The sequence below is a fragment of the Lynx rufus genome, unplaced genomic scaffold (genome assembly GCF_022079265.1).
Source record: "Lynx rufus isolate CCGP_SWC_20201006 ecotype Redwood Valley unplaced genomic scaffold, mLynRuf1.p SCAF_2, whole genome shotgun sequence".
NCBI lineage: Eukaryota > Metazoa > Chordata > Mammalia > Carnivora > Felidae > Lynx > Lynx rufus.
In genome coordinates this window covers 93,359,212-93,378,117 of record NW_025814834.1, presented here as the reverse complement: position 1 = coordinate 93,378,117, position 18,906 = coordinate 93,359,212, and the positions used below count along the sequence as shown (strand labels likewise).

At 40.3% G+C, this 18,906-nt stretch overlaps 1 protein-coding gene across 1 annotated transcript in view; it reads left to right on the top strand.

The window, feature by feature from the left end:
* THSD7B (thrombospondin type 1 domain containing 7B) overlaps positions 1 to 18,906 on the top strand; it is a 749,444-nt gene that overhangs the window by 264,280 nt on the left and 466,258 nt on the right. Inside the window, exon 6 of the mRNA XM_047085714.1 lies at positions 14,994 to 15,191. Within this exon, the coding sequence (XP_046941670.1) occupies positions 14,994 to 15,191 (198 nt within the window). The remainder of the gene's footprint in view (positions 1 to 14,993; positions 15,192 to 18,906) is intronic.

Genomic DNA, 18,906 nt, shown 5'->3' with positions numbered 1-18,906 from the left:
GGAATTTTTTTCCCTCCAAAACATTGTAATAAAACAGTATAGTGCATTATAAAGGATGGGATCTTATTTTTATGATCAATTAATTTTGTCTAGCTTCATTGAAATACAATTGACATATAATATTGTGTAATTTTAAGGTATACACCATACTGATTTGATATAAATGTATATAGCAAAATGATTGCCACAATAAGGTTAGTTAGTACATCCATCACCTCACATAGTTACCTTTATCCTGTGGGAAGAACTTTTAAGATCTACTGTCTGTACTGCCATGTTCATTGCAGTGTTATCCACAATAATAAAGTAAAAGTAAAGACCAAGCGACTACTAATGCATAAATGGATAAAGGAAATGTGATACACACACACACACACACACACACACACACATATATATATGAGTGAGTATATAGGAATATTATTTAGCCATAAAAAGAAGGAAATCCTGCCATTGTGACAACATGGAAGAAAGTTTAGGACATTATACAAAGTGTTACAAGTCATACAGAAAAAAGACAAATCTTGTGTGATCTCACTTATAAGTAGATTCTTAAAAAACCCTGAAATTATAGTAACAGAGAGTAAAATGGTGGTTGCCAGGGTCTGACTGGTGGAGAAGATGGGGAGATGTTGATCAAAGGGTCCAAACTTCGAATTATAAGGTTAGTAAGTTCTGAGGATCCAATGTACAGCATTATGAGCATAATCAAAAATATTGTATTCAGTTTAAAGTTGCTAAGAGAGTAAATCTTTAAAATTCTTACCATAAAAAAGAAAAAAAATTAATTTTGATTTTAGATAGTAGGTAAAGTAGAAAAACATGTCTTCCTTAATGCTTCTGGGAAGAGTCATGAATCTCCTTGGCTGCTTTGCGTCATATGCTAACCCTGACCCAGTCATTCTAATTGGCCAAGTCCCAAGCATGTGACCACCACTGGAGGAAAAAGGCTCACCAAGCCTCACAGACTGAGAGTATGGGAAGGGTGGCTCCCTCAAAGAAATATGAGGTGCTGATGCTACAAGAAGGTAGAAATAATGCTGAGGTTAAACTAAATAGATATTTATTAAGTGCTTTGTCCCCTTTGTTCTGAGCCAGAGAATTTCTACAGTGATTCAGAGAATGCTCTCTTCCTCATTCTGTATTGCAATTTTTGTTATGCAAGCCAAATTTTCACAAGACCCTTTATGAAAGTGCTCTTTCAACTTTTCTTTCAATCTTCCTTTTCCACATAACCCTGACTGGTCAAGGAACTCAGCTGGAAACTCACAACATTTGGACCATTCCACGTGTCCCTTTGGCTCAAGATGCTTTAATGCCAAAGCTTTTCTTCATTAGTCCCTATTCCTCTCTTGTATGAGTCAACTCTTGCAACTGCACCCTGGTCCTTAATTCATTAGACATCACCTGTTGCGAGTTAAATTGTGCCCTTCATAAAACAAACAAACAAAAAAACACCTTCATTCCTAACACCTTGTATATGTGAATGTGACCTTATTTGGAAATAAGGTCTAATGGCTGATGTCCTTATACCATGAGGGAAATTTTGACACAGTGATACACAGGGGAAAATTTCATGTGAAGGTAGACATTAGAGTGATGCCTCTATAAGCCAAGGAATGCCAAGGATTGCCATCAACTACCAGAAGCTAGGGAGAGGTATGGGAACAGTATTTCCCTAGAACATTCAGAGGGAGCATGGCTCTACTGACACTTTGATTTAGGGCTTCTAGCCTCCAGGAATGTGAGACAAAAAAATTCTGTTGTTTTACATCACCCAGTGTGGTGCTTTGTCATGACAGCCCTAGGTTACTCTTATACTGCCCAACTTTGCATCAGCGTTTGAGCTCAGCAAGGATATAATACTTCATAATATTTCAAAACTAAAGTATAGAGAAGTTAACCAATTTGTCCTATCCCACAGTGATTTAATAATGTCCAAGCTAGCACTGAGAACCTGGGTTCCTGTCTCCCTAGTCCAGTGTTCCTTCAAACCTTGGGTTTCCTTAGTGCTTCCCTCTGTGGCCTAAGGAAGTTTGGATCAAGGCACAAGTCCAACACTGAGCTTAGCAGAGAAGCTCTCTGCCTACATGCACCACATTGGCCAGTGGGACCCATTAGTCTTGAGAGCCAATCATTGAGCCAGTATAGAAGATAAGGCATAGGGTGTGGGATTAGCTCTAGTGTATCACCTTTGAAGGGAGAGGGAAAGTAGATTGCAGCTCTGTGAGACAGGAAAGGTGTGCCAAGAACAGCTTGGGAGCAGCAGGTAACTGGAATGTGTATTTTTTTACTCAAACAATAAACTTGTCAAGAGAGGCTCAGCCTTTGGAGCTGAAGGAAAGGGTGGAGGCAGTACAACATCTCACCTAAAGGTAATAGTGTCACTGCAGCCACTTGCAGAGTGTAGGGTCATGTTGGGATTGATGAGAACCAGTCTCTGTTTTATAGGGCACATACTTGGGCTAAATGACCTGCCCTAGACACTAAATAATCACAGACAGGGGAGCATGTACACAGCAATGATTGTTATTCACATCTGGGAAGTTTGCTGTTTTATAAGTGCTTCCTAGAGCAGAGACAATTTTGATTTTTAAGGTCTTGTTAAAATCTGCCGGGACCACCTGCCTCTAATCCCTCCTGGGAAAAATAAAGAATGGAGTTTTCCCTCTAGCGAAATGATTCTGTGCCTACAAAGGGACCGAGCATGTTATGATGATCTTCTTGTTAATTCTGTGACTTGTGAACCTGAGGTCTTGGATCTTCTCGATCTCAGCCTGTCCCATGGTCCTACCATGGGGTCTCCCGGAGACGCTGACTGGCACAAACTAAATGTAGTTCAGAATTCCATGGAGGCTGGAATACACAAGCTAATGCATTAAACATCACAAAATTCTGGGGTGTAAACTGGACTGTTTAGCTTCACATTTGAATTCCCTACCCTAAAGAAGTGCAGTGAACCTAGTAGCAGAAGTCTAAGATATACATACATTCTTAGATATTTTATATTCTTATATATATGGAAGGTGGAAGATTTGAGTGAAATATCAAACAACAGCAAGAAAATGAATGTGTAAAGTTGGAGATAATTACTTTTTTCTCTTTGCTGGTCTTTTCCCCAGTCACTGTGTTATTGCTTTGGTATGTTCCTTTTGTTCGCATTTAAAAAAAGAAAGTAGGAAAGAATAGGAAAGCAGTTAACGTATTACCTAATAGAAGAAATTAGTTACTCTAGAAATGATCTTAACATGGCTGTTATTCTAAGGCAGGCACCCTTCAGTCAGGAATCCTGTAAGGTTTGTGGCTGTCAGCCATCTGAAATACATTAGAAAATCAGCCTCGTACCCAGCCTTCACACTTTCCACCAGGTCTGTGATAGGCAGACGAGGGGAACAGTACTCAGCAGGTTGGTACTTGTCAAGTGAAGCTAGGACACCTTTCAGAGGAATTTAAATTGGATCAGGTTTTAACATTCATTGCTTTATCTTTGATATACTCCCAGGGAGTTATAATTAGAGGCATATGAAAGAGAAATAACCTGAAAAAATTGCTGATGGGTGAACTCTACACGTAGGTATACGTTTAAAAAATTCTTTTTGATACAGTGACATACACTTATATGACATCCTTGTCCCTTTCAGACATATTCCAGAAAGACAGATACCCTTGACCACAGAAGTTGTTTTTTCTTTAATTTTTATGTTTTGAGAGAGAGAGAGAGAGAGAGAGAGAATGAGTGGGGGAGGTGCAGAGAGAGAGGGAGACACAGAATCCAAAGCAGGCTCCAGGCTCTGAGCTGTCAGCACAGAGCCCGATAAGGGGCTTGAACTCACAGACTGTGAGATCATGACCTGAGCTAAAGTCAGACGTCTAACTAACTGAACCACCCAGGCTCCCCGTACAGAAGTTTTAAAAAACAGTTTGATGGAGGTTTCCCAATACAGAGTCATATTAGGTAACTGTTTATATGATAGGACTTCAGGGATTCCTTCACCAGCCACCCCCCCATATGGTATTACCCTCAGTCATACACCTAAAGTTCTAAAATCCCCATAGGAAAAGACATTTTGAAACTGAGAAGCCATGACTGTCTTTACAAAGACAGTCTTTTATGCTCTGAAACAAATCAATTTAGATAACACAGCAAAAGCAGGAGAATACTGCATGTTTTAGATCTTTGTATAACAACGTGGGAAAATTTCCATTTTCCATCCTTGCCTGCTAGATAGATCCACTCTTAATGAGAAGTCTATAAAATCATTTTGCTTTGTTACAGAAAATATGTATGCTAATAGTTTTTTTTTTCTTTTCCCTTTTTTCCCCATATCTATGTGTGTTAGGAGAGGGGGCTGTGCCTACTTCTCCTTTTAAGTGTTGAGAGCTCTTATGCTCATGATCACCCTATCATTACTTTTTCATATTTTCTGAATTCAGAGAAGGGTGGAAAGTAATATTGATAGACTAAAATGCTACTCTTGCAGGAATGGTGGTTGATTTCTAAAGAGTTGGAATCAAGGATTCAGTGTGCTCAGGTTCTTTGGATCAAGGTTGTTACCCCATGTAAAAGGTTCCCAGAAAGGAGGAGCAAATGGGATGCTTGAGATAGAATAAGTTTCTGTCATCCTTGGCCAACCAGCAGGCTACTGCTTCAGGCCTGTCCCAGTGGAGTCAGTGGGGAGACACGGTGTTGACCATGGACAGCTCCATTTTTGGATCACTAACCCATGAGGATGTACAATCCTCAGACCTGAATTTACCTCCTGAGTCTCCTTTCATTTTTCCATGGCTTCATTTAAAAAACTTTGACCCGGAGATTTTAGGGAAGATGGCGGCGTAGGAGGACGCTGGGCTCACCGCGCGTCCTGCTGATCACTTAGATTCCACCTACACCTGCCTAAATAACCCAGAAAACCGCCAGAGGATTAGCAGAACAGAGTCACCGGACCCAAGTGCAGACGAGAGGCCCACGGAAGAGGGTAGGAAGGGCGGCGAGGCGGTGCGCGCTCCACGGACTGGCGGGAGGGAGCCGGGGCGGAGGGGCGGCTCGCCGGCCAAGCAGAGCCCCCGAGTCCGGCTTGCAAAAGCGGAGGGGCCTGACGGACTGTGTTCCGACAGCAAGCGCGACTTAGCGTCTGGGAGGTCATAAGTTAACAGCTCTGCTCAGAAAGCGGGAAGGCTGGAGGACAAAGGGAGGGTGAGCTGCGGAGCCCCCGGACGACAGAGCTCAGTTTGGCGGGGAACAAAGGCGCTCTCCAGCGCCATCTCCCCCGCCCATCCCCCAGCCAAAATCCCAAAGGGAACCGGCTCCGGCCAGGGAAATTGCTCGCTCCGCGCGAACACCCAACTCTGTGCTTCTGCGGAGCCAAACCTCCGGCAGCGATCTGACTCCCTCCGGCTGCACAGGGCCCCTCCTGAAGTGGATCACCTAAGGAGAAGCGAGCTAAGCCTGCCCCCCCTGCCGCCGTGCACCTTGCCTTCCCACCCCAGCTAATACGCCAGATCCCCAGCATCACAAGCCTGGCAGTGTGCAAGTAGCCCAGACGGGCCACGCCACCCCACAGTGAATCCCGCCCCTAGGAGAGGGGAAGAGAAGGCACACACCAGTCTGACTGTGGCCCCAGCGGTGGGCTGGGGGCAGACATCAGGTCGGACTGCGGCCCCGCCCACCAACTCCAGTTATACACCACAGCACAGGGGAAGTGCCCTGCAGGCCCTCACCACACCAGGGACTATCCAAAATGACCAAGCGGAAGAATTCCCCCCAGAAGAATCTCCAGGAAATAACAACAGCTAATGAGCTGATCAAAAAGGATTTAAATAATATAACAGAAAGTGAATTTAGAATAATAGTCATAAAATTAATCGCTGGGCTGGAAAACAGCATACAGGACAGCAGAGAATCTCTTGCTACAGACATCAGGGGACTAATGAACAGTCACGAGGAGCTGAAAAACGCTTTAAAGGAAATGGAAAACAAAATGCAAACCGCCACAGCTCGGATGGAAGAGGCAGAGGAGAGAATAGGTGAACTAGAAGATAAAGTTATGGAAAAAGAGGAAGCTGAGAAAAAGAGAGATAAAAAAATCCAGGAGTATGAGGGGAAAATTAGAGAACTAAGTGATACACTAAAAAGAAATAATTTATGCATAATTGGTATCCCAGAGGAGGAAGAGAGAGGGAAAGGTGCTGAAGGGGTACTTGAAGAAATCATAGCTGAGAACTTCCCTGAACTGGGGAAGGAAAAAGGCATTGAAATCCAAGAGGCACAGAGAACTCCCTTCAGACGTAACTTGAATCGATCTTCTGCACGACATATCATAGTGAAACTGGCAAAATACAAGGATAAAGAGAAAATTCTGAAAGCAGCAAGGGGTAAACGTGCCCTCACATATAAAGGGAGACCTATAAGACTCGTGACTGATCTCTCTTTTGAAACTTGGCAGGCCAGAAAGAATTGGCACGAGATTTTCAGGGTGCTAGACAGCAAAAATATGCAGCCAAGAATCCTTTATCCAGCAAGTCTGTCATTTAGAATAGAAGGAGAGATAAAGGTCTTCCCAAACAAACAAAAACTGAAGGAATTTGTCACCACTAAACCAGCCCTACAAGAGATCCTAAGGGGGACCCTGTGAGACAAAGTACCAGAGACATCACTACAAGCATAAAACATACAGACATCACAATGACTCTAAACCCGTATCTTTCTATAATAACACTGAATGTAAATGGATTAAATGCGCCAACCAAAAGACATAGGGTATCAGAATGGATAAAAAAACAAGACCCATCTATTTGCTGTCTACAAGAGACTCATTTTAGACCTGAGGACACCTTTAGATTGAGAGTGAGGGGATGGAGAACTATTTATCATGCTACTGGAAGCCAGAAGAAAGCTGGAGTAGCCATACTTATATCAGACAAACTAGACTTTAAATTAAAGGCTGTAACAAGAGATGAAGAAGGACATTATATAATAGTTACAGGGTCTATCCATCAGGAAGAGCTAACAATTATAAATGTCTATGCACCGAATACCGGAGCCCCCAAATATATAAAACAATTACTCATAAACATAAGCAACCTTATTGATAAGAATGTGGTAATTGCTGGGGACTTTAACACCCCACTTACAGAAATGGATAGATCATCTAGACACACGGTCAATAAAGAAACAAGGGCCCTGAATGAGACACTGGATCAGATGGACTTGACAGATATATTTAGAACTCTGCATCCCAAAGCAACAGAATATACTTTCTTCTCGAGTGCACATGGAACATTCTCCAAGATAGATCATATACTGGGTCACAAATCAGCCCTTCATAAGTTTACAAGAATTGAAATTATACCATGCATACTTTCAGACCACAATGCTATGAAGCTTGAAGTCAACCACAGGAAAAAGTCTGGAAAACCTCCAAAAGCATGGAGGTTAAAGAACACCCTACTCACGAATGAGTGGGTCAACCAGGCAATTAGAGAAGAAATCAAAAAATATATGGAAACAAACGAAAATGAAAATACAACAATCCAAACGCTTTGGGACGCAGCGAAGGCAGTCCTGAGAGGAAAATACATCGCAATCCAGGCCTATCTCAAGAAACAAGAAAAATCCCAAATACAAAATCTAACAGCACACCTAAAGGAAATAGAAGCAGAACAGCAAAGGCAGCCTAAACCCAGCAGAAGAAGAGAAATAATAAAGATCAGAGCAGAAATAAACAATATAGAATCTAAAAAAACTGTAGAGCAGATCAACGAAACCAAGAGTTGGTTTTTTGAAAAAATAAACAAAATTGACAAACCTCTAGCCAGGCTTCTCAAAAAGAAAAGGGAGATGACCCAAATAGATAAAATCATGAATGAAAATGGAATGATTACAACCAATCCCTCAGAGATACAAACAATTATCAGGGAATACTATGAAAAATTATATGCCAACAAATTGGACAACCTGGAAGAAATGGACAAATTCCTGAACACCCACACTCTTCCAAAACTCAATCAGGAGGAAATAGAAAGCTTGAACAGACCCATAACCAGCGAAGAAATTGAATCGGTTATCAAAAATCTCCCAACAAATAAGAGTCCAGGACCAGATGGCTTCCCAGGGGAGTTCTACCAGACGTTTAAAGCAGAGATAATACCTATCCTTCTCAAGCTATTCCAAGAAATAGAAAGGGAAGGAAAACTTCCAGACTCATTCTATGAAGCCAGTATTACTTTGATTCCTAAACCAGACAGAGACCCAGTAAAAAAAGAGAACTACAGGCCAATATCCCTGATGAATATGGATGCCAAAATTCTCAATAAGATACTAGCAAATCGAATTCAACAGCATATAAAAAGAATTATTCACCATGATCAAGTGGGATTCATTCCTGGGATGCAGGGCTGGTTCAACATTCGCAAATCAATCAACGTGATACATCACATTAACAAAAAAAAAGAGAAGAACCATATGATCCTGTCAATCGATGCAGAAAAGGCCTTTGATAAAATCCAGCACCCTTTCTTAATAAAAACCCTTGAGAAAGTCGGGATAGAAGGAACATACTTAAAGATCATAAAAGCCATTTATGAAAAGCCCACAGCTAACATCATCCTCAACGGGGAAAAACTGAGAGCTTTTTCCCTGAGATCAGGAACACGACAGGGATGCCCACTCTCACCGTTGTTATTTAACATAGTGCTGGAAGTTCTAGCATCAGCAATCAGACAACAAAAGGAAATCAAAGGCATCAAAATTGGCAAAGATGAAGTCAAGCTTTCGCTTTTTGCAGATGACATGATATTATACATGGAAAATCCGATAGACTCCACCAAAAGTCTGCTAGAACTGATACATGAATTCAGCAAAGTTGCAGGATACAAAATCAATGTACAGAAATCAGTTGCATTCTTATACACTAACAATGAAGCAACAGAAAGACAAATAAAGAAACTGATCCCATTCACAATTGCACCAAAAAGCATAAAATACCTAGGAATAAATCTAACCAAAGATGTAAAGGATCTGTATGCTGAAAATTATAGAAAGCTTATGAAGGTAATTGAAGAAGATTTAAAGAAATGGAAAGACATTCCCTGCTCATGGATTGGAAAAATAAATATTGTCAAAATGTCAATACTACCCAAAGCTATCTACACATTCAATGCAATCCCAATCAAAATTGCACCAGCATTCTTCTCGAAACTAGAACAAGCAATCCTAAAATTCATATGGAACCACAAAAGGCCCCGAATAGCCAAAGGAATTTTGAAGAAGAAGACCAAAGCAGGAGGCATCACAATCCCAGACTTCAGCCTCTACTACAAAGCTGTCATCATCAAGACAGCATGGTATTGGCACAAAAACAGACACACAGACCAATGGAATAGAATAGAAACCCCAGAACTAGACCCACAAACATATGGCCAACTCATCTTTGACAAAGCAGGAAAGAACATCCAATGGAAAAAAGACAGCCTCTTTAACAAATGGTGCTGGGAGAACTGGACAGCAACATGCAGAAGGTTGAAACTAGACCACTTTCTCACACCATTTACAAAAATAAACTCAAAATGGATAAAGGACCTAAATGTGAGACAGGAAACCATCAGAACCTTAGAGGAGAAAGCAGGAAAAGACCTCTCTGACCTCAGCCGTAGCAATCTCTTACTCGACACATCCCCAAAGGCAAGGGAATTAAAAGCAAAAGTGAATTACTGGGACCTTATGAAGATAAAAAGCTTCTGCACAGCAAAGGAAACAACCAACAAAACTAAAAGACAACCAACGGAATGGGAAAAGATATTTGCAAATGACATATCGGACAAAGGGCTAGTATCTAAAATCTATAAAGAGCTCACCAAACTCCACACCCGAAAAACAAATAACCCAGTGAAGAAATGGGCAGAAAACATGAATAGACACTTCTCTAAAGAAGACATCCAGATGGCCAACAGGCACATGAAAAGATGTTCAGCGTCGCTCCTTATCAGGGAAATACAAATCAAAACCACACTCAGGTATCACCTCACGCCAGTCAGAGTGGCCAAAATGAACAAATCAGGAGACTATAGATGCTGGAGAGGATGTGGAGAAACGGGAACCCTCTTGCACTGTTGGTGGGAATGCAAATTGGTGCAGCCGCTCTGGAAAACAGTGTGGAGGTTCCTCAGAAAATTAAAAATAGACCTACCCTATGACCCAGCAATAGCACTGCTAGGAATCTACCCAAGGGATACAGGAGTACTGATGCATAGGGGCACTTGTACCCCAATGTTCATAGCAGCACTCTCAACAATAGCCAAATTATGGAAAGAGCCTAAATGTCCATCAACTGATGAATGGATAAAGAAATTGTGGTTTATATACACAATGGAATACTACGTGGCAATGAGAAAAAATGAAATATGGCCTTTTGTAGCAACGTGGATGGAACTGGAGAGTGTGATGCTAAGTGAAATAAGCCATACAGAGAAAGACAGATACCATATGGTTTCACTCTTATGTGGATCCTGAGAAACTCAACAGGAACCCATGGGGGAGGGGAAGGGAGAAAAAAAAAAAAAGACGTTAGAGTGGGAGAGAGCCAAAGCATAAGAGACTGTTAAAAACTGAGAACAAACTGAGGGTTGATGGGGGGTGGGAGGGAGGGGCGGGTGGGTGATGGGTATTGAGGAGGGCACCTTTTGGGATGAGCACTGGGTGTTGTATGGAAACCAATTTGTCAATAAACTTCATAAAAAAAAAAAAAAAAAAAACTTTGACCCATATTCTGCCATCTGTGCTTCTTCCCTTTTCTCTTCCCAACCCACAATTCACTCTTTTCTAATTCAGTAGAATATATACTATGCCAGTAGACTATATACTAAACTTTGGGTTCATAAAAGAAAAAAAAAAAAAAAACCTTGCAAATACCAGTTTTGTTAAAGGTGAATTGACTCTGTGGTCAGGAAGTGATTATTAAAACTCCTTGCTACTTAGTACCTAAAATATCACTATCCAATCTGTATACCTCCATTTTAAGGAAATGACCCATAGGCCCTGCAGATTCATTATATGAGGTGGGGCTAGAACACATCATACACAAGAGCTGATTTAAATTCTTTCTTATGAAGAGGTAATGACTCAAAATTCCTTGGCTGAATTTCATACATATCCATTTAATCAATAATGTGCTTTGGGAGCAGTGATAAAGTATCATTAATCTTAGTTTTCACATGCATAAAATGAGAATAGTAACTTATAAAATAGTTTCAAAGATTTATTAATTTGGGATAATGTAAGTAAAGTGGCTGGCACCATCTTGGGATAGGGTAGATGTTTAATTAATGCACGTACCTTTTCCCCTTGTTGGACTATATGCTCTGTGAAGAATAGATTTATGTTTTCTGTTCCTTCTGTGGCTTCCCACAGTACATTACAGTGATCTACATATGGCAGTTAATGTTTACTGAATGATGCTATCTGATTAATATGGAATTCAACAAATGAAGGTAAGTGGTTGGCTGGCCCCAGCCGCTGTGGAGTTAGCAGTTGTGTATCTTTCAGAACAGAAGCACCCAGGGGAAGCATGATGTCTATTGCAGACATGAACACCAATGTGTGATTCAAGTTAAGCACTAACAGGAGACTGCAAGGTTTTTGTTCTAATGCTGAGCTTCTGCTATGATTTGATTCTAGTTAGAGTCAGGACAAGGGCAGTACAGATGAAAGACTAGAAGAATTTATTGACTGAGGAGATGTAATCTATAGATTTATGGTGAGATGGATGCAACTTGATTTGTAGAGGAAAATTTTACATACCCCTTAATGGCACTAAGCTCTAGGTTAAAGGATATCCAGAATCCTCAGGAAAGACTGCTAAGTTTCTGACGCAGTAGTGAAACCTTGTAAATCATGGAGACCTATGCTATGTCCTGCTCAAAGATACCGACTAAATTAGAGCAAACATAAGAGGATAAGTAAGCAGTATATGAACATTATTTGTAATAGTAGGGGTCATTTGGGGTTCCTGAGTAGTTCAGTCAGTTAAACATCTGACTCTTGATTTTGACTCAGGCCATGATCTCACGGTTTGTGAGTTCGAGCCCTGCACCAGGCTCTGTGCTGGCGGTGCAGAGCCTGCATGGGATTCTCTCTCTTTCCTTCCCTCTACCCCTCCCCTGCTTGCTTTCTCTCACTCTCTATCTCCCTAAAAATAAATACGTAAATAAACTTTTTTTGAAAATTAAAAAAAAAAGGATTTGAGTTCATCCAAGTTGTGTGGCAGTGAGAACTTGGAGTTCATTATCGTTGGATGAGCATCAAGTGTAGTTGAGAACCTTGTATGTTTCCTATGTGTCTTCTGAAGGTGGCCCAGGAAGGGACCTAAACCCTTCTGCATATTTTATGTTGACTAATTAATGACATAGACTTGTAGGTACGAAGTATGGCAGAAGCCATCTTTTGTTTTAATTGTCCCTGACCTTAATATTTTCAATGCCATGATCATGAATGTGGTCTCTGATTGGCTGAATGATGCCTTCTCCTATGTGGCTGATCATCAAAGTAAGAATCAAAGACTCTCTTTTAAAAAGAGCTCTTTCCTCTCTTTCTCAAAATAAACACATAGACTTAAAGTTGAACCTGTGTGGCTCATTTGGTTAAGTCTGACTCTTAGTTTTGGCCCAACTCATGATCTCACAGTTCATGGGATCGACCTCTACATTGGGCTCTGCACTGACAGCACTAAGCCTGCTGGGATTCTCTCTCTATCTCTCTCTGGCCCTCCCCAGCTTGCATGTGCTCTCTCTCTCTCTCTCTCTCTCTCTCTCTTTTTCTCTCTCAAAATAAATAAATAAACTTAAAAAAATAAATAAAAGGACTTCATAGGTTAGCCCTAGACCAAGAAAACCCAAAAAGAGCATTTGAGGTGGTTTATCTAAAATACTTTCCCAGCCTTGTAATATTCTAAGGAAGCGTGGCTCCCTTTTATGGCCTAAAACCATGTGTCCATTAGTTCACACCTCCTTGGTTGTGCAATTTTACAGGAGTGAATCTTTTGCCCACTACACCTTGAGCTTTGTAAGCTTTCATGTCATTACTATTGGTGGGAAAATAGGCATGGCTTTGGAAAATATGGGAGAGAGATATACCTGGCTTTGTGACCTCTCATGGTCCCTAATTTGTTCTTCTCCTTGACTCTTGTGGGAATAGTAGTAGGGTATCTAACTCTCAGGCTGGGCATTCAGTGTTCTCAAGCTCTCTATTTTCCTATCAAAGTCTGTCTGTCTGCTGTTTCTCTCTTTTAACTCACCCAAAGGAATAAGTGAATAATTCCTTAAAATGTTATCACCCAATAAGACTGGTTTCATTAAAAAGAATGAATTAAAAGAATTAAATTGGTTAACAGAATTTGATGTGTTAGAGAATGGAAGTTAAAATATGAGGTCCATGGACAGCAGGCATAGCCTTTAGAAGCGACACGGTAGGGCACTTTAGTGTCTCAGTTGGTTGAGCATCCAACTTCGGCTCAGGTCATGATCTCACTGTTCATGAGTTCAAGCCCTGCATTGGGCTCTGTGCTGACAGCTCAGAGCCTGGATCCTGCTTTGGATTTTCTGTCTCCCTCTGTCTCTGCCCCTCCCCCACTTGCATTTTCTCTCTCTCCCCCCAAAATAAATAAAAATATTTTTAAAAAATTAAGAAAAAATTTCAGAAGTGACATGTAATAAAGGCCAGAGATTAAAAACTCATAGACTAGGGGCGCCTGGGTGGCGCAGTCGGTTAAGCGTCCGACTTCAGCCAGGTCACGATCTCGCGGTCCGTGAGTTCGAGCCCCGCGTCGAGCTCTGGGATAATGGCTCGGAGCCTGGAGCCTGTTTCCGATTCTGTGTCTCCCTCTCTCTCTGCCCCTCCCCCGTTCATGCTCTGTCTCTCTCTGTCCCAAAAATAAATAAAAAACGTTGAAAAAAAATTAAAAAAAAAAACAAAAAAACTCATAGACTAAAGAGTTGTATCTAGTTCTCAGTCACTTTTTTTTCTTTAATTTTAAGACACTTTGTTTTTTAAAAATGATAAATTAGTTAAAAATGGAGAGATTTCATATAAAAACAAAACACAACTTGGATTTCTGTCTCCTTAGATAAATTCCACATTCCCTCATGGCAGCAGCCAATGGAAACAGGATTATGGCCACCTGTTACAGAACAAGCATGCATCTTCCATTTCACCACACAACTCAGGACTCCTTACAGTTGTACAATTGACTCGTTTCCCTCAGTTTGTACCTGTTTGACTCTTGCAACACTGAGTTTATGACTCTGTAAGCTTATAGAGTTGAAGGCCCATATATATCCTTATTATAGGTGATGTTGGGCTGTAGTCCCACAATACATTTTTTTTTTTAAACTTAATAATAGTCCAGGGACGCATGTCTAGCCAAGGTGAGGAATGCAGTCCAAAGAGATGCTGTGTTCACAGGGAAGGCTGACCTGGAATGTAATGTCAAGGAAGGGATACAGGGAAATCTCTGGGCATAAAGCTGTGAATGTCTTAGTTACCAGGGATATGCCAAAATGTAGATGTATTTCAACTTAATGTGGAATAAGCAAAATGTCAAAAACAACAGAAAAAATAAAATGTGGATTTATCTATGTTAGGCTATTTCTGTGAGTCTTCATTTATTTCTATTGGTTTATTGATGCCATTGGACCAGTGCTACTTGCTACTCCATTTGATTGTGTGTTTGTGTATGGCCTCTCCAAGATTGTTAAGTCTTGGAAGACAGAGTCTCTGCTCTAGTTCTTTTCCATTTTCCCTTTCTTTTTGTATCCCTCTACCCCATTTCCCATAAAAGAAAACACCTTGAAATCATAGAACTTTTAGGACTATAGAGATTCAGAGATTCAAATAAAAGTTTTATCTCTTTTCTAGTTGCTGCTGGTGTTTTGTTCTGTTTTGTTTTGTTTGTTTTGATGGATAAAGTTGAATCCTGTGAAACTTTTTTTTCTTTTCTTCTCAGGATTTAGAATGAGGCAGCGCCATGTCCTCATGGAATCCACAGGGCCTGCGGGCCACTGCCCTCATTTGGTGGAGTCCGTTCCTTGTGAGGATCCAATGTGTTACCGATGGCTGATGTCTGAAGGCGTCTGTATCCCCGATCATGGAAAATGTGGCCGAGGACATCGCATCCTGAAGGCTGTGTGCCAGAATGACCGAGGTATGAGGCAAAGACATATGTGTTGTTAAGTGAGAGCTGCCCTATTACTATTACACGTCACTGCTCTCAAACAGGTCGTTTTCCCAAGGGAGGGAAACAGCTTTCCTATCCTTGAATACTTATGTTGAAGCCACGTGCTAAATTGCTGCAAAATAAGCAGTCTTGAGTTAATGTGAGGCCACATAGTCCAAAAGAAAAGTATATGATTATGCCTCAGTGCAACACAGTGAAGCTAGAGATTTCTGTGCAGTTCTTAATTTATCAAGACAAATAGAATACAGAATTCCTCTGGGTAGTTTTCAACTTATCAATACCAAACAAGTTTTATTTGCCTTTTTTGAGGTCGATATGTAACATGCTTTTATATATTATTAACAAATACTACCTTGTAAAGATTCCAGGGCTACAATTCTCTCCAAGTTAAGGGAAAAAAATACTAAGCTATATCTTTTCATTTATGGAACATTCAACTACACTCAGTTCTAGACATAATACTGACATTTCTAAAGAACCGTTTTAAAATCTAAATTGTCAAGATTTGCAAAACTGTTAACAGTGGTGTCTTTGCTTCATTGTCAAGCTTCTAGTACAATGGTTGTTTGAAATGAAGGGTGATTTAGAAAACATGTAAGTCACATGGAAATGAGGGAAGTGACATTTGTAAACCTTTATCCTACAGTTAAAAAAAATCAGTCTCTTGGAAGAATATTGGTATGTTTATTAATCCCATTTATAATGCTCTTGATGGGTGGAGGGAAACGTTTTGACTTATGGAGTGAAGTAATCCATAGAATAGAAGGAAATTACAAAGTGGACTCAGAGTGGCTATTCGCATCCACACAGGGTTGACATTCAGCAGTGGTTTCCTTGTTTCCCTCCTTCTTGTCTCCCCCTGCAGCCCTCTTTCTCTCCCTCTCTTCCTGCCCTTACCTCTCTCACTTTCTTCTTTCTTTCCTTCTCTAATCTTCCTTTCCTCCTGCTTTTGATCTGTTTTCTTTCTTTCTTTCTTTCTTTCTTTCTTTCTTTCTTTCTTTCTTTCTTTCTTTCCCACCACCATAATTAGCAGATAGACATTTTGTCAGGCAGTGTAATCAGTTATCTCATGAAAGGTATTTGTTTAATTAGAGGTCAACAACAGGCTGTATTAGCTACATCCTTTATGACTAAGTTGTTAAAACTAATAGTGGCTTCTAATATTACCAAATAATTTTTGAATTGTGGTAATATATGTACAACTCATTAACAGAGGCAAATAAGATCACTGTGGTATTGCTTTTCTTTGATTTCAGGAAGAGTAGTATAGAGGTTTAAACCTGGAGTCTAAATCAGCCAGGTTGGAATTTCAAGTCTGCTACTCCCCTGCTAGATGAACTCAGGAAAATTAATTAACTTGTGGAGGCATCCTTTCCTTCAGACTTAAAATAGGGGTAATAAAATCTACCTCTCACTGATTGTGAGAGTTAAACTGGTTATATAAAAGTGATTAGTGAAGTGTCTGGCACATAACCACTCAAAATAAGCTATAAGATTATTTTTCTTATAATACACATTTATTACTGTTCTCTGCCCTGGGAGAATTGTGCAAAGAGCATTCTTATATAATATGAAAATAATGATGAGTATTAGAATAACCATATCACTTCTTCCTCCCAACCTCCAGCTGTGGAATCAAAAAGATGCTTTGTGTGGTTGAGTCCCAAAGACAAATTACTGTCAGGCTTTGTCATCTCACGGCAGGTATTAGAGGCTTGTCATGATGTATTATGTCTATAGGGCTGGGGAGTTTTTCACAATTTCACAATCTGTGTCTTCTGTAGTATTGCAGATTGTGATATTGTGATTTATAATTAGAAATACATATTCTTCCCATTTCTGGTGCAGAGCTGCTAAAACTCTTGGAACTTTCTGAGCAAAAAGAGCAATGGGAGCATCTTTTGTTACATTTGCTCTTTTGTCCTCAATTCCTGAAGTTGCTTCTGTAAAGGTGAAATGGGCGTGTTATTACTCAAAAACAAAAACAAAAAAAAGAGAAAGAAATGAGTGTGTTGTTATTCATAACAAGCCCCATTCTCCCACATTTGGGTTTATGGTAATGAGGTGATTTGTGGAAAGCACCTAAGGATGAGAGCTGGTTGCCAGAGGAGCCAACCAAATAGAGGGTTGGAACTTTCAGTCTCACCCCCTGATTGCCAGGGAGGGGAGAGAGGGGAGGTTGAATCAAACACCAATGGCCAATGATTTAATGACTTGTGCATATGTAAAGAAACCTCCATAAAAAAAAAAAAACAATAATAATAAAAAGAATTGGGGGTCTGGAGAGCTTCCAGGTTGGTGAACACTGTGGAGATTTGTGGAAAGTGGCAATGGAAATTCCATGCCCTTTCCCCATATCTCACCCTATTCATCTCTTCCACCTGGCTGTTCCTGAATTACATCTTTCACAGTCAACCAGTCATGTAGTAAGGGTCATGTAGTAAGTAAAACAGGTTTCCTGAGTTCTGTGAGCCACTCTGGCAAATTAATCAAAGCCAAAGAGGGGGTTGTGGGAAACTCAAATTTGTAGCTGGTTGGTTAGAAGCATAGCTCACCTGGGCTTACAGTTGACCTCTGAAGAGGAGGGTGGTCTTGTAGGACCAAGACTTTTCCCTGTGGAATCTGATGCTATTTCTGGGTGACGTCAGAACTGAGTTGAATATTAGGACGTCCAGTTGGTGTTGGAGAATTCCGTGGTGTGGTATGGGGAAATTGTCCCACCTCCCCCAACACACACACACTATCCCACTGAAAATGGATGCAGAATCCTTTCTACAGAGATATCCATTTTACCATTGTATAGCATTTCTAGAGTTTTATTGCTTATCCCTATGAAATGGCTAATTTTCAACATTGACCTAACTCTTGATTTCTATGGGGAAAAGTAGAAATTACTACTGGTTCATATCAATTCCATGAAGTCTTTATGGTGTTTACATACTTGGATGGCTCCTTAATCATTTGTGGGGTATCAGCCATAGTCATGGTTACAAGAACATGCTAGCCTGGTAGCTGAAGTAGTCTTTTGTCCAGTGAGAAATTGAAAATGTGGTCTGGTTGCACATTTTGCAATTCAGCTTCTTTGAGATTCTGGTTAATTTATGATAGAAGTTGAACAGAAAAGTGCTTCTCTTTAACTCTCTGCATATTATCATGGTCTTTCCGTATCTGCAGGAACTGCCAGAACTGTTGACACTCGTTTAAATGCTTGGAGAAGGGAAAAAAAACGGTTGAGATATATTTGATAAGTCAGCTGTGATTTTTTTCTAGTAACATTTGGTAGTTTTCTTTGCATCTTTCTGAATTTATTATTGTTTTATATGCCCTTTATTTCACAATTTATTTAGAGTTAACTGGATAAGACCAAAATAAGTATCTTCATTTTGGTAAACAAACAAAGAAATAAACAAAACAAAACAAATGCATATTAGATCTAATCAGACTTAAGTCCTGCTATAATTTGCAAGGGTAACTTTTTCATATATATATATATATATATATGTATAGTATGTGCACATATGTATATGATATATACATACACACACACACACACATATGTGTGTGTGTGTGTGTGTGTATAACATTAAAACCCCTTGCAAAATATCTATATCCCATTCAGACTGTGGAACCAAGAGATTTCCACATAGCCATGATCAGGATTCTGTAGGCCTCTTCAAAGTGT